This window comes from Camelus dromedarius, chromosome 17 (genome assembly GCF_036321535.1).
Source record: "Camelus dromedarius isolate mCamDro1 chromosome 17, mCamDro1.pat, whole genome shotgun sequence".
Lineage (NCBI taxonomy): Eukaryota > Metazoa > Chordata > Mammalia > Artiodactyla > Camelidae > Camelus > Camelus dromedarius.
The window spans coordinates 32,786,386-32,803,214 of NC_087452.1; the positions used below are offsets into that span (position 1 = coordinate 32,786,386).

Consider the following 16,829-nt stretch of genomic DNA (forward strand, 5'->3'; position numbering starts at 1 on the left):
AAATAAACTCAAAATGATTTAAAGACCTAACTGTAAGACACGACACCATAAAACTCCTGGGGACAACAGAGGCAAAACATTCTTTGACATAAATCATAGCAATATTTTCTTAGATCAGTCTCCTAAGGCACAAGAAATAAAATCAAAGATAAGCAAATAAGACCTAATCAAAATTAAAGGCTTTTTCACAGTAAAGGAAATCATCAACAAAACAAAAATACAACCTATAGCATGGGAAAAAGTATTTGCAAATGATACAACCAACAAGGGGTTAATATCCAAAATATACAAACAGCTCTCATACAAGTCAACACGGAAAAAACAAACAACCCAATCAGAAAATGGGCACAAGACCTAAACAGGCATTTTTCCAAAGAAGACATACAGATGGCCAACACGCACATGAAAAGATGCTTAACATCATTAATTATTAGAGAAATTCAAATCAAAACCACAGGGAGATGTCACTCACACCAGTTAGAATGGCTATTATCAAAAAGCCTACCAAAAAAAAAAGCCTACAAATAACAAATGCTAGAGAGGGTGTGGAGAAAAGGGAATCTTTGTATACCACTGGTGTGAATGTAAATTTGTGCAGCTACTATGGCAAACAGTATGTAGGTTCCTTAAAAAACTAAAAATAGTTTTACCATGTGATCCAGCAATCCCACTCCTGGGTGTATATCTGGAAAAATTGAACACTTATTGGAAAAGATAAATACACCCCAGTCTTCACAGCAGCACTATTCACAACAGCAAAGACATGGAAACAATCCATGGCCCCTCACCAGAAGACTGGCTTAAGAAGATGTGGTACAAAATGGAATATTACTCAGCCATAAAAAGGATGAAACATTGCCATTTGCAGCAACATGGATGGACCTAGAGACTATTATTCTTAGTGAAATAAGTCAGACAAAGACAAATACTCTATGAAATCACTTATATGTGGAATCTAAAATATAATTCTAATGTATCTATATACAGAACAGAAATAGACTCATAGACACAGAAAACAAACTTAAGGTTACCAAAGGGGAGAGGCAGGAGAAAGGCACAAATTAGGAGTATGGATTAACAGATACAAACTACTACATAAAATAGATAAACAATGAGAATTTACAGTATAGCAGGGAATTATATTCAATATCTTATAATAACCTATAGTAGAATATAATCTGCAAAAATAATAACTGAATCACTATGCTGTACATCTGAAACTAACTTAATATTATACTTAAATTTTTTAATTAATATTTAATATTTCTTGTAAGGCCAGTTAAGTGGTAATGAACTCCTTTAGTTTTTGCTTGTGTTGGAAACTCTTCACCTGTCCTTCAATTTTGAATGATAACCTTACTGGATAGAGTACTCTAGGTTTTAAGTTCTTTCCTTTCAGCACTGTAAATACATACTGTCATTCCCTTCTGGCCTATGAAGTTTCTGCTGAGAAATCAGCTGACAGTCTTATGGGGTTTCCCTTGTATGTAATTAGTTAGTTGTTTTTCTCTTGTTGCCTTTAAGATTCTTCTTTATCTTTAACTTTAATCATTTTAATTATAATATGTCTTGGTGTGGATCCCTTTGGGTTCATCTTGTTTGGGACTCTCTGTGACTCCTGGTCCTGGATGTCTTGTTTCTTTCCCCAGGTTAGGGAAGTTTTCAGCCATTACTTCTTCCAGTAAGTTTTCTGTCCCTTTCTCTCTTTCTTCTCCTTCTGGGACCCCTATAATGCAAATGTTAGTATACTTGATGTTCCAGAGGTCCCTTAAACTCTCATGTTTTTTAAATTCTTTCTTCTTTTTGTTGTTCTGACTGGATGATTTCTACTATTCTATCTTCCAGATAGTTTACCTGTCCTGTATCATCTGATCTGCTGTTGATTCCCTCCAGTGTATTTTTTTCCTTCAGTTACTGTATTCTTCATTTCTGAATGGCTCTTTCTTCTAAGTCTTTGTTTAAGTTCTCACTGAGTTCCTCCATTTTTCTCCCAAGTTCAGAGAGCATCCTTATGACCATTTCTCCATTTCATTAGGGGCTTTTCATGGGGTTTTATTTTGTTCTTTCACTTGTTCATCAGGCTTGCTTTAGTGCCTAATTCTTAAAATTTTTTTAATTTGGGGGGGGATTAGGTTTTTATTTATTCATTTATCCTTTAATGGAAGTACTGGGGACTGAATCCATGACCTTGCGCATGCTAGGTACACACTCTACCACTAAGCTATACCCTCGCCTATTTTGTTCTTTCATTTGAAACGTACTCATCCATCTCCTTTTGTTTGACTTTTGGTTTTTGTTTCTATGAATCTGGCAAAATAGCTACTACCCCTCTTGGTTTTGAAAGAATGGTCTCATGTGGGAGCATCACCTGTGCAGACTGCTTGCACCTGCCATCTGTCCAGGCAAGGGGACATCCCTGAGGAATGCTGCACCCAAGGCCAAAGGTATGGACTGGGCTGGACTGGTCTAAGCTAGACGTAGTCCCTGGAGAGCAGCAGGTAGTGGTGGAGGGATGACTAGAACTGGATCAGGTCTGGGCTGGGGGAAAGGGGCAACCCCTGGGGAATGCTGTATCCAAGGTGGCCTTGAAGGAATGTCTAGGCTGGATCAGGCCCAAGCAAAGGTAGTCCCTGGGGAACACTGCACCCAAGGTCATCTTTGCAGGATGGCTGGTGCTAGAGTGGGCTTGAAGGGAGCTCTGGATAGACTCAAACAATGGCACTCACTGGTGCCTCTGACCTCAGAGAGGGCTCCAGCAGTTCCTTGTTAATTTGGCAGAAGCTCTAGAGTTAGTAAATGGATTTTCTTCCTATATAGTCTAGATGCCCATTAAACTGCTATTTTTTTTTAACCTTGTCCAAGGGCAGGCAAATCTGTGCTCAGGATCCCCAGTTACATCCCTCACTACTGCAGGTCACCAGGGGTGAGGTTTCTGTGGATACCATGTCTTCGTCTTTTCTACCCATTTCTACTTGGTCCTTCTATGTGCACAGCAGCTGTTCAATCAGCTCTCAGGTCTTTAGCGGGAAGAACTGCTCTATGTGCATGTGTAGATTTGCTTTGTCCACGGGAGAAGAGGTGAGCTTAGGGTCTTCCTATACTGCCATTTTGCCCTTCTCCCTCTAATTTTTTATTCGCAATAGTTCCTTATACACTCTGGATACAAGTCCTTTAATCCATCTCTCTCTCACTGTGACTTATTCTTTCCCCTCTCCTTAATGATATCTGTTGAACAGACCTTCATTTTAATAAAAGTACAACTCATCAATAAAAGATCTTTGTCTACCTCTAGGTCAAAAAGGATATTTCCTATGCTTCCTTCAAGGTGCATTACTGTTTTACATTTCACATTTATATCTACCATCCAACTGGAATTGAGTTCGGAGTGTATGCTGTGAAGTAGGATTCCAGGCTCACTGATTTCAATACTGACGCAATACCATTTATTGACGAGGCCATCATTTTTCATTCCAACTGGTCCAGCATCACCTAGTGTAAAGAACATCATTTCCCTACTGCACTGCAATACCACCTTTTTCACATATCACTGGATGATAAGCATGACAATCTATTTCTGGACCCTCTACTCTGTCATTATTCTGTCTTTGCACCCAAACCACAATGTCTTAATTTATAAGTCTCATTTTTAGATCTCAGTGGGAAATCTTTCAATGTTTCACAACTGAATATGATGTTTTCTGTAGGCATTTAGTAGATATTCTGTATCAGATTAAGAAAATTATATTCTTATTTTGCTAAGAGCATCATGAAGTGGTTTTGATTTATACTTCTGTTTTAAGAAAATTACTAAAATAAGTACTGCACTAGAGCTTCCTTTCCAGAAAAGTGGACTCCCAGACTTATGTGGTTCCTGAGTCACGGTAGGTTGCACTTACTCCCAAATCCATCTGAACTGTAGCCAAGTGGATCAGAGCTCCAGTTCCATGAGCACTATCTCCATGCTCCCACGGCAAAATTTCCACTCTTGTTATATAATTTAAGATGGTTTCTAGTCATGCTAAATTGCTATCCTAGGCTGCCCAAGTTATTTCCTATGGTGTCAATTTTGTTGTCAGTGCTCTGATTTTCTGTAATGTTTCCATAGCTGTATTTCTCCCATATAGATTGCTGATTTGAGTGCATAATTTTGAAGAATGTGGTATTTTTCAATAATGCATAAATATTACAGGAGAAATATCCAAATATATCATGGACAAGGCTAGCAGTCAAGCCAAACTTGATTTGAGCATATTTATTGCCTTGTTTTAATTATGGCTGATCACATCCAGCCAATGAGACAGAAATATAGAAATGAACTGATTACAGTTCAATTCTATTCAAATGCAGCTAGTCTTAAGTGGAAGAGTATGTGACCATAGGAAATGAAAAATCATCATTTGACATAGTACGTAGGAATCATGTCCTGACAGCCAACAACAGTTATTTAATTATTGGCTCTATTAATATTTGTCTACTCTATTAGAGTAGAGTCAAAATAGCTTTATGCTGAACATAGATCAGGAATGATTTTAAATAGCAGTGTATCATAACATGATTAATTATGGCTTCGGAATGATTGCTTATAAACTAGTATTACAAAATAGATATAAATACTGCAAAAAATAATCACTATTTGTGTGTTATAATTCATGGTTCCATACTTACCTTCACACTTTTCAAGAATCTGGACTGTTTCTCCTATTTCTAAGACCAACCCTTGAGGGACAGATCCTCGAAAGCTGCATATCACTAGAAAAACAAAGATAAACACATCAATTAGCATTTTTAAATACTGAGACAGGGTCAGTGTCACTGAAATTAAACATTAAATTTTCTTAAATATATACTCTCCTTTCTAATTCATTTTTCAAAAAATGTAAGTCCTTTCCAACTTAATCTGTATTTTGAAAGGTAATATTTAGTAGTTCAGAACACCAAAGTACATGTTGGCAAAATCACTATTATTTAGTGATGCATGTGCGTGAAAACATTTCTGTAAACAGAGTCTTTCACTCTCTTTCAGCATGGCTTGTGTTCATACGTCCTTTTGTGGCAAGTATGTACCAATTAAGAAAAAATAAACATTGTAAGCTTCAAAAAAAGAAAAAAAAATTGTAAGCTTCTTATGTACTACAGACAGAAAGATATTTTTATATAAATAAATATGATTATCTTTAAGAAACAGAATCCCCATAATAAAAATAAACAAAGATTAATGAAATAAAAAGCAAATGTAAAACAGAGAAAATCTAGATACCCATTAAAGTCCCATGTATTTTTATTTTTAGAAAACTGACAAACTGTTAGGGGACGGTATCACTCAGCGGTAGAGTGCACATTTAGCATGCATGAGGGTCCTGGGTTCAATTCCCAGTACCTCCATTTAAAAAAAAAAAAAGAAAAGAAAGAAAGAAAGAATAGGAAATTGACAAACTGATTCCAAAATTTACATAATACAAAAAAACAAGAATAGCTTTGTCAATCTTAAAGGATGTACACTCTCATATATCAAGTCTTATAATCTGAAACTCTTTAGAAACATTGACATTAATATACATCTACGCAAGACTGATCCAAAAAAGGTACAAAATATCAGCAATAAAAACATTAATGTAACCAATAATTAAATGATATATAAAAGGATATTAGATAAAACTTCATAATAAAATTTGAAAATTTAGAATCTAGATAAATTTGTAGAAAGATAAACTTATAAAAACTGACAATCAGAAGTTAAAAACTGAAACCAATACAGAAAATATGTGAATGTGTAGCAAGGTCACAAGATACAAGGTGAATTTTTTAAAGTCTATATAGGAACAAAGAATTAGAAAATGAAGTATTTTAGAAATACACCACTTACAACAGCATCAAAAATGTCAAGTAACTATAAAGAAATCTAAGAGACATATGGAAGAACTCTATATAGAAAACTGTAAGACATTAGATATAGTAAAGAGCCTAATAAATAAAGGTATACCTCATACTAATGGTTCCAAGACTCAACAGTATTAAGATACAGATTTTCCCCAAATTGATCATAAGATTCTATGTAATATCAACCAAATCCCAGCAGACACTTGTGATTCTACAATGTGCATAAAAATGCAAAGGATGAAGGAAGGGGACATACTGCCTCATATCAGCCTTTTCAGTTGTTTAAAAAAAAACCCAAGCTATAAAAGTGTGTGTGTGTATCATCATCTATTTGTATGTGTACATATATGTATATATTTAATCTCAACCAAAGACATCAAATTTGCTTACTGGTTACTACAGACAACGTTCATATCCCCCAAAAATTCCTATGCTGAAACCTAATCCCCAATGTGATGGTATTCGGAAGCGAGATCTTTGGTACATGATTAGATCATTAAAGTGGATCCTTCATGAATGGGATTAGTGCCTTTATAAATCAAGAACCCAGAAAGATTCCTCACTCCTACTACAATGTAAGGAGACAGAAGTTGGCAGTCTGCAACCCTGACAAGAGCCCTCATCCAAATCTGACCATGTTGGCACCCTGATCTCAGACTGTGCAGCCACCAGCACTGTAAGAAATAAATGTCTGTTGTTTATGGTATCCAGTTTGTAGTATTTTTGTTACAGCAGCCTGAACAGGACTAAGACATTGGTAATTATTATACTATTTAATTAGAGTATTTGGTTATATTTATAAATACTTGTAACATTACCAACGTATATTTGTATTCTGTAAATATTTTAAATTCCCAATGGAAAACTAAATTCTGAACAAATAACAAAGCAGTCATACAACTTCTATCATTTAATGCTATACGGATTTGGAAAATGTTAAGAAACAGAAAAAACTAATCAACATTTCCTCCTTTAAGTACCAAGTGGGGGAGAAAATGGTCTTCCCTATGATTTACTAGGTTGAACTCTTCATCACAGTGGAGAAAAAAATCATGTTCCAGAGCTTCTTAAGTTCTTGCAGACACCCACATAGTAACACGAGACAGCTGTCTACAAATGCTAAGATCAAAAGTATGCAGTCTCTAAGTCATCACTTACAGTAAAAGTACAATTAACTGCATGAGCATTTAAGAATTTAACATCATCAGTTCATCTAGTCCCTAACAAATTCTCTATCAAGACCCTTGCTATTATTTCAATCTTCAGAGCATTCAGCACTCCCGTCTTCTTAACCTTTAACACTAATTGACAAGAACATTAAAATTACCAACAACCTTCATTGTTTGAAACTGGGTGTTTCATGCATATTCAGAGAACCTATGTAAGCCTTCCATTTTAATAACTATCTTCATTCAAGGCTGGCTTTCAAGTGATTTTTTAAATAAATGTAGAAATAGAAAAGAAAAAAATTACTATTTCCTAGAGAAGCAAGAGGCTTGAAAGAAAGTGGAGTTTTCTCCCTATGATCATGGGTCTATTTTCAGGCTTATAACCTATTTGCAGGCATATCACAAAGAATAAACATATTATTAATAAACTGTTTCACTCTATTATCCTCTGTGTCTTTCAGGTACATTAGAAATTACTAGTCAGTGTAAGCTTCAAAATAATTATGCCCTTTACTATTCATTATTCTTTAAATTTTGTACCATTTCAACATCCAAGTAATTAAGAATTCATCGGTGGCAAAGAAAGATTGAAGACCTTTGAAAAACAACATATTAATAGAGACAAATACTAATTTTTTTTTAAATTTTACACATACTTAACTTGACAGTTTTCATACTATGTTAAATAGAAAAATTATAAATAGTATTTATACCATGATTCCATTTTTTTGTGTGAAGCATACAAATAAAAATGGTTGTAGCTAGGTTATAAGAATAGGGATATTTTAACTTGTCTCTTGTTTTGCTTACCTATTTTGTCTAAATTATACATATACTTCTCTAACATTTCTACCTTTATATATGTACATATACATATACATACATACACACATTCATAGGAAAGTTTAATCTTGGCTAGATCATGAAATAAAGAGTCAAAAGATACATTCTGAAGCAAATCCACTACACAGTCTTGGATTGCTGTACCAGCCTGCCGAATGTAATATTACAAAATCAAATCTCTGATTTGGAAAATGGGTTATCTTAGCAATAGACTCATAGTCCAAACCGAGCCTGTACCAGTGTGGCTCAGAGAAAAATATCTACCTCTTTCCACTCAATTATTTCTCCAAGTCAAACAAAAGATATTCATTATAAGAACTGTACTCCAGGACTGATCTATATTATTCTTCCTCCTATACTATTAAATTAATTTTCTTCTAATTGTTTACATAGATATTTCATATGTCATATATTAGTTTCATAAATATAAACAATGTATTTCTGGAACATTATTCTGTTTCAAGTATCAATCATTCTTGTTCCAAAATCCCACTTTCAATTACTATTACCTCACTCCCAAAACAAGGTGGAAGAAGCAGAAGGAGACTGCCTGGGACTCTGGCTAGTTTCCCATGACACCCCAGCCCACACTGGGTGCCCATCCCAGCCCCTCTTGCTCTGCAGCACAGCTCCCTAACTAGGGTGAAGGCTGTTGTTGCCAAAGAGCATGCACAGTTATGGGGACAGAGCCAGGCTGGACCCAAAAATACATCTAAATAGAGGCAGCCACTGCTGGTGCTCTCTGAAGAGGCAGATCAGGAGCATTTGGAACTCTGACTGGTGTACCAGGACCACCCCAAAACATGTTCCCACCAATAACAGGTGCACACTTTGATTCTTACTCCTCCCGCACTGCTCCCTTCTGGGCTGAAGGTGCTGATGCTAAGACAAGGGAGAGCACACATTTAATGCGAACAGCGCCAACTTGGACCCAACCCTCAGGGGTGCTGCTCCAGCACTTTGGGACCTGACCCTATCCCCTATAGGGTAATGTCAGCCACTGAGCACAGAAGAACCCCCAGCTCACACCTAGTTCTGAAGAGGACAGGAGAACCTCCGGCTCACTCCTGAGCACAGGAGAACCCTCAGCTCACACCTAGATCTAACCCCTCCATCTCCAGCCCTACCTCCCACCAAGGTGATAGCTCCCAAAACACCCTGGGGGAAGACATAACTCATACTCAATTCAGATACAGCTCTGCCACCAAAGTCACTATGCACACACAAACTGTATAGGGACACACCCATGCAAGGACATACCCATGCAAGAATATACGTTCAAGATAAGGAAAGGCAAATGCTTCATCTTACTTCCTAAAGAGAGAAAATTAAGCAAAATGAGAAGACAGGAGAAGGCAGAGGAATTTGTTTCAAATAAAATAATGAGGGCAAAACCTGGAAAAACAACTAATAAAACAGAGGTAAATAATTTACCAGATAAAGATTTCAAAGCATTAGTAAAAAGAATGCTAATGAATTAGGGAAAATGATAGATGAATACAGTGAAAATTTTAACAAGAAACTACAAAGTCTATAACAAAAGACCAAGGGAATTATATAAGGGTAAAGGGCTCAATACAAAAGAGAATATAACATTCATTAACATATATGCACTTTAATACCGGCGCACCTAAGTATATAAATCAAATATTAAAAGATATTAAGGGAGAAATACAATAACACAATAGTAAGGTATTTTAACACCCCGCTTATATCAAAGGACAGATTATCCAGACAGAAAATCAGTAAGAAAACAGTAGTTCTTTTTAAGTATTTACAACGTTTTGCCAGTTTCAGGTGTAAAGCATAGTGATTCAGGTTTTTTTGCAGAGTATATACTATAATAGTTTATTACAAAATACTGAATGTAATTCTTTGTGCTATACAGTAAATATTTATTATCTATTTTACATATAGTAGTTTGTATCTGTTAATCCTATACTAATTTGTCCCTGCCCTCCTCCCTTTCCCCCTTAATAATCGTAAGTTTGTTTTCCATGTCTATGAGTCTGTTTCTGTTTTGTATACAAATTCATTTGTACTGTATTTTAGATTCCACATATAAGTGATATCATTTAATATCTGTCTTAGTGTGACTTATTTCACTAAGTATAATATTCTCTATGTCCAACTACATTGCTTCAAATGGCAATATTTTATTATTTTTATGGCTGAATAATATTCCACTGTGTGTGTATGCATATATATGTATGTATGTGTATACACACACATATATATATATACCACATCTTCTTAAACCAATCATCTGCTGATGGACACTCAGGTTGTTTCTATGATTTGCTATTACAAATAGTGCTTCTATGAACACTGGGTGCATGTATCTTTTCAACTTAGAGTTTTCATTTTTCCTGATATAACCAAGGAGTGAGTTTGCTGGATGACACGGTAGCTCTATTTTTAGCTTTTTAAGGAATCTCCATACTGTTTTCCATAATGGCTACATCAATTTACCTTCACACCAATGGTGTACAAGGGTTCCCTTTGCTCCACACCCTCTTCAGCATTTATTATTTGTATGCTTTTTGATGCTAGCCATTCTGACTGGTATGAGGTGATATCTTATTGTGGTTTTGATTTGCATTTCTTTAAATACTTAGTGATGTTGAGCATATTTTCACATACCTGTTGGCCATCTGTATGCCTTCTTTGGAAAAATGTCTATTTAGCCCTCCTGCCTGTTTTCTGATTGAGTTGTTTGTTTTTTCCATATTGAGCTGTATGAGCTGTTTGTATATTTTGGATATTAACCCCTTCTCAGTCACGTCACTAGCAAATATATTCTCCCATTACATAGGCTGTCTTTTCATTTTGTTGATGGTTTCCTTCACTGTGCAAAAAGCTTTTAAGTTTGATTAGGTTCCATTTGTCTATCTTTGATTTTATTTCTTGTGCCTTAGGAGACTGAGCTAAGAAAATATTGCTATGATTTATATCAGAGGATGTGGAAATAGTAGTCTTAAATGACACATTAGACCCATTGGATTTAATAGGTATCTACAGGATAATCCATTCAAAAACAGCAGAATACAGATTCTTTTCAAATGCACACAGAATATTCTCCAGGATATTCACATGCTGGAATCTATTTAAATTTAAGAGAATAAAATTTATATCAAGCATTTAACCGGACCACAACAATATGAAACTAGAAATCAATTACAGGAAGAAAAAATGGGAAAAATCAAACATGTGGAGACTAAACAACATGCTACTAAAAAGTCAATGAAGAAATCAAAGAGGAAATCAGAAAATACATCAAGACAAATGAAAATACACAACTTTCCAAACTCTATGGGATGCAGCAAAAGCAGTTCTAATACATGCCTACCTCAAGAAGTGAAAAAAATATCAAATAAACAACTTAACCTATCATCTAAAGTAATTAGAAAAATAAAAGTGAAGCCCAAAGTCAGCAGAAAGAAGGAAGTAATAAATATCAGAAAGGAAATTAATAAAAAAGAGGAAAAAAAAAAACAGAAAAAATGATTGAAACCAAGATCTAGTTTTTTGAAAGGATAACCAAAATTGATAAGCCTTTAGCAAGTTCATCAGAAAAAAAAAAGAGAAGACCTAAATAAACAAATAACAAAATAAGAAAGGAACAAGGAGATATTACAACCTGTATCACACAGATACGAAAAATACAAAAAAAAAAAAATCACAGGAGAGTACTATTAACAGTTGCACACCAAAAAACTAGACAACCTAAAAAAAATGGATAAATTTCTAGAAACATAAAATCTTCCAAGACTAAATCAGGAAGAAATAGACAATCTGAACAGATTGATCATAGCAGTGAAACTGAATTAGTAATCAAAAACTCTCAGCATACTAAAGTCCAGGTCCAGGCAGGTTCACAGAATTCTACCAAATACAAAGAAGGGCTAATATATATCCTTCTCAAATTATTCCAAAAAATTGAAGAAGAAGAAACACTCCCAAATATATTCTATGAGGCCAACATTACCCAGACACCAAAACCAGACAAAGACACTACAAAAAAAGAAAGTTACAGGACAATATCTCTGAATATAGATTCAAAACTCATCAACAAAATATTAGCAAACCAAATCCAACAATATATAAAAGGGATCATACACCATGACCAAGTGGGATTTATTCCACAGATGCAAGGATTATTCAATATCCACAAATCAGTCAATGTGATACATCACATTAACAAAACGTAGGATAAAAATCATATGATCACTAAGTAGATGCAGAAAAAGCATCTGACAAAATTTAACATCCATTCATGATAAAAACTGTCATCAAAGTGGGTATAAGAGGGAGCACATCTCTACCTGGTAAAGGCTATTTACAACAAACCCACAGCAAACATCATACTCAACAAAGACAAGGATGCCCACTTTTGCCAATTCTATTTAACACACATATTGAAACTCCTAGCTACAACAATCAAACCAGAAAAAAAAAAAAAGACACCCAAATTAGAAAGAAGAAGTAAAACTGTCACTTTTTGCAGATGATATCATACTACATAGAGAAAATCCTTAAGTCTCTACCAACAAACTATCAGAAGTAAAATGAATTCAGTAAAGTTCAGGGACAAGATTAATATACAGAAATCTGTTGCTTTTCTATATACTACTAATGAACTATCAGAAAGAGAAAGTACAAAAACAATGCCCTGTAAAAATCACTTCAAAAATAATAAAATCCCTAGGAATAAATTTAACCAAGAAGGTTAAAGACCTATATACTCCAAAAATTATAAGACACTGATGAAGGAAACTGAAGATTCTTTAAAGAAATTGAAAGAGATCCTGTGTTCATGGACTGGAAAAATTAATACTAATAAAATGTCCACGAACCATTTTACAGATTTAATGCGATGTCTATCAAAATGCCCATGACATTTTTCATAGAATTAAAACAAATAATCCTAAAATTTATATGGAATCACAAAAGGCCCCAAATGACTAAAGCAATATTGAAAAAAAGAACAAAGCTGGAGGTATCACACTCCCTGACTTCAGACTATACTATAAAGCTACAGTAATCAAAACAGCACGCTACTAGCACAAAAACAGACACATAGATCAAGAGAACACAACAGAGAACCCAGAAATAAATCCACACACTTATAGTCAATTAATCTATGACAAAGGAGGCAAGAGTATACAATGGAGAAAAGACAGTCTCTTCAATAAGAGACTGATGCTGGAAAACTGGACAGCTACATGTAAAAGAATAAAATTAGAACATTTTCTCATACCATATACAAAAATAAACTCAAAATGAATTGAAGACCTAAATGTAAGACTGAAAATCATAAAATTTCTAAAAGAAAATATAGAACACTTTTTGACATAATTTACAGCATTATTTTTGGGATCTGACTCCTAAGGCAAAGGAAACAAAAGCAAAAATATACAAATAGGACCTAATCATACTTAAAAGGAAACCATCAACAAAACAAAAGGCTAACCTACAGATGGGAGAAAATATTTGCAAATGCTGTGACCAACAATGGGTTAATATTCAAAATATACAAACAACTCATACAACTCAATATTGAAAAACAAACAACCCAATCAGAAAACATGGCGAAGACCTAAACAGACATTTTTCCAAAGAAGACATACAGATGGCCAACAGACACATGAAAAGTTGCTCAAAACTACTAATCATCAGAGAAATGCAAATAAAACCACAATGAAATATCACCTCACATCCATTACAACAGCTATCATCAAAAAGACCACAAATAACAAATGCTGGAGAGAGTGCAGAGAAAAAGGAACTCTAGTACACCACTGGTAGGAATGTAAATTGGTGTAGCCACTATGGAAAACAATATGGAGGTTCCTCAAAAAACTAAAAATAGAACTACCCTAGGATCTGGCAGTTTCACTCCTGGATATATATACAAAAACAAAAACACTAGTTTGAAAAGATACATGCATCCAATATTCAAAGCAGCACTATTTACAACTGCCAAGGTTTGAAAGCAACCTAAGTGTCCATTAACAGATGAATGGATAAAGAATAAGTGGTGTGTGTATATATACATATATACATACATACATATATATATATATGTATGTATGTGTGTGTGGATATATACACAATGGAATATTACTCAGTGATAAAAAAAAAAGACAATCTCTTCAGCAAGTGGTGTTGGGAAAACTGGATAGCAGCATGTAAATCAATGAGGTTAGAAAACTCCCTCACTCCATACACAAAAATAAACTCAAAATGGCTTAAAGACTGAAACCTAACATGAGACATGATAAATCTCCTTGAAGAAAACACAGGCAAAACATTATCAGACAGAAATCTTAGCAATGTTCTCCTAGGGCAATCTACCCAGGCAATAGAAGTAAGAGCAAAAATAAACAAATGGGACCTAATTAAATTTATAAGCTTTGCACAGCAAAGGAAATCATAAGCAAAACAAAATGACAACCTACAGAATGGGAGAAAATATTTGTAAATGATGTGACTGACAAAGGCTTAATCACCAGAATATATAAACAGCTCATACAACTTAACAACAAAAAAAACAAACAACCCAATCCAAAAATGGGCAGAGGCTTTATACAAGCAATTCTCCAATGAAGACATACAAATAGCCGATAGGCACATGAAAAAATGCTCAATATCACTAGTTATCAGAGAAATGCAAACCAAAACTACCTCACACTGGTCAGAATGGCCATCATTCAAAAGTCCATGAACGAGAAATGTTAGAGAGGGTGTGGAGAAAAGGGAACCCTCCAACACTGCTGGAGGGAATGTAGTTTGGTGCAGCCATTAGGGAAAACAGTATGGAGATTTCTCAAAAAAAGTGAAAACAGACCTACCATATGATCCAGCAATCACACTTCTGGGTATATATCTGGAGGGAACTCTAATTCGAAAAGATACATGTACCCCAATGTTCACAGCAGTGCTATTTACAATAGCCAAGACATGGAAGCAACCTTAATGTCCATCAACAGATGACTGGATAAAGAAGTTGTGGTATATTTTTACAAAGGAATACTACTCAGCCATAAAAAAGAATAAAATAATTCCATTTGCAGCAACATGGATGGACCTAGAGATCATCAATCTAGTGAAGTAAGCCAGAAAGAGAAAGTAAAATAGCATATGATGTCACTCATATGTAGAATCTTAAAAAAAAAAAAAAAGAAAGAAATAAAAGGACACTATGAACCCATCTACAAAACAGAAACAGACTCACAGACATAATAAACAAACACAGTTACTGGGAAAAGAGAGTGGGAAGGGATAAATTTGGGAGTTTGAGATTTACAAATATTAGCCACTACATACAAAAACAGATTTTTTTAAAAGTTTCTTCTGTATAGCACAGGGAACTATATTCAATATTTTGTAATAACCTTTAATTCTTTAATAACCTTTAAAGATTATGAAGACAAATATATATATAGATGTGTATATGCATGACTGGGACATGATGCTGTATAGCAGAAATTGATGCATTGTAACTGAGTGTACTTCAATATTTTAAAAAGCATATAAAGTTCTGAGCACAGTACTATAATAGTATATATACATTTAAAGGAAAAAAAGATTTGTTGTGTGTGTGTGTAAACAATGGAATATTCAGCCATAGAAAAGAATGAAATAATGCCAACTGCAGCAACATGGATGGACCTAGAGATTATCATACTAAGTGAAGTCAGACAGAGAAAGGCAAATATTATATGATATCACTTATACATGGAATCTGAAAAAATGATACAAATGAAGTTATTTACAAAACAGAAATAGATTTATGGACATAGAAAGCAAACTTATGGTTACCAAAGGGGAAATGGGGAGGAGGGATAAATTTGGAATTTGAGATCTATTATGTGAAATAGATAAACAACAAGGACCTACTGTATAGCACAAGGAAATATATTCAGTATTTTATAATAACCTATAATGGAAAACAATCTGGAAAGAACACATACATATGTATACATACGAATAACTGAATCATTTTGCTGTATACCTGAAACACTGTAAATCAACTATACTTCAATAAAAAAATAAAATTAGAAAAGTAAATCAATAACATTAAGGACAGGCTAAAAAATGTACACACAATGTAGAGAAAAAAAACAAGCTGAAATTTTTAAAGTAAAGGTTCTTAACCTGAGTCCAAAAATCAGCTTTAAGAAGTCCATAAATAGTCTTACATGCATGGTAATTTTTTTATTTTTGCACATGTGGATTTCCCTGAAGAGACTGCCCATAACATTCATAAGATTCCCAAAACAGAACTTAACACTTGCCCCCTTTTCCCCTAAAAAAGCACCACTAAATTAAAGATAACAGCTGTAAAAAACAAATGATATATAATAAAATTTTTACTTAAAAGGCTTAAAAAGCAAAACCAAATGGTTTCTCAAGTTTATGCTCTGGGAGAAAGGTAGGTTTGTTCTGAGGCCAGAGAGGTTATGCATCTTCCCAGTGGTGCTAAAGCTGATGATACAGACTCCAAAAGCAGAATCCCTGGGTTTGAATCTTGACTCTACCACTTACTGGTTGTGTGAAAATGGGCAAAACATTTAGCCTTCCTGTGTCTCAGTTTCCTCATCTTTAGAAATGGGGATGATAATAATATATACTTCACAGGATTATGGTGAGGATTAGAGTTAATATACGTAAAGTGCTTAGAACAGTACCTGGTACAAAGTACCATGAGGTGGGGAGGGGAGCATGTAATGTCTGATGACTCAGGAGAAGAACAGAGATTTCAAAGAGGTGGTTTGCAGAGTGGGAAATGGAGAAGCTAAGAGTAGACACATGGAGGATAGATGGAAGAGGACAGCAAGGGGTCTGTCTCTCATCTTGGCCAAAGAGACAGTGAATTATTAGGGAGAGATACAGAAAGAGGAGTGGAAGGAGCTTTCTCTCCAAGTATTTGAGACC

At 34.7% G+C, this 16,829-nt stretch overlaps 1 protein-coding gene across 11 annotated transcripts in view; it reads right to left on the reverse strand.

The window, feature by feature from the left end:
* Window positions 1–16,829, reverse strand: part of DOCK3 (dedicator of cytokinesis 3) — a 299,439-nt gene that overhangs the window by 268,256 nt on the left and 14,354 nt on the right. For all 11 annotated transcript variants that reach the window (XM_031470426.2, XM_031470421.2, XM_031470420.2 and 8 more), the window contains exon 2: window positions 4,666–4,749. In XM_031470426.2, the coding sequence (XP_031326286.2) occupies window positions 4,666–4,749 (84 nt within the window). The remainder of the gene's footprint in view (window positions 1–4,665; window positions 4,750–16,829) is intronic.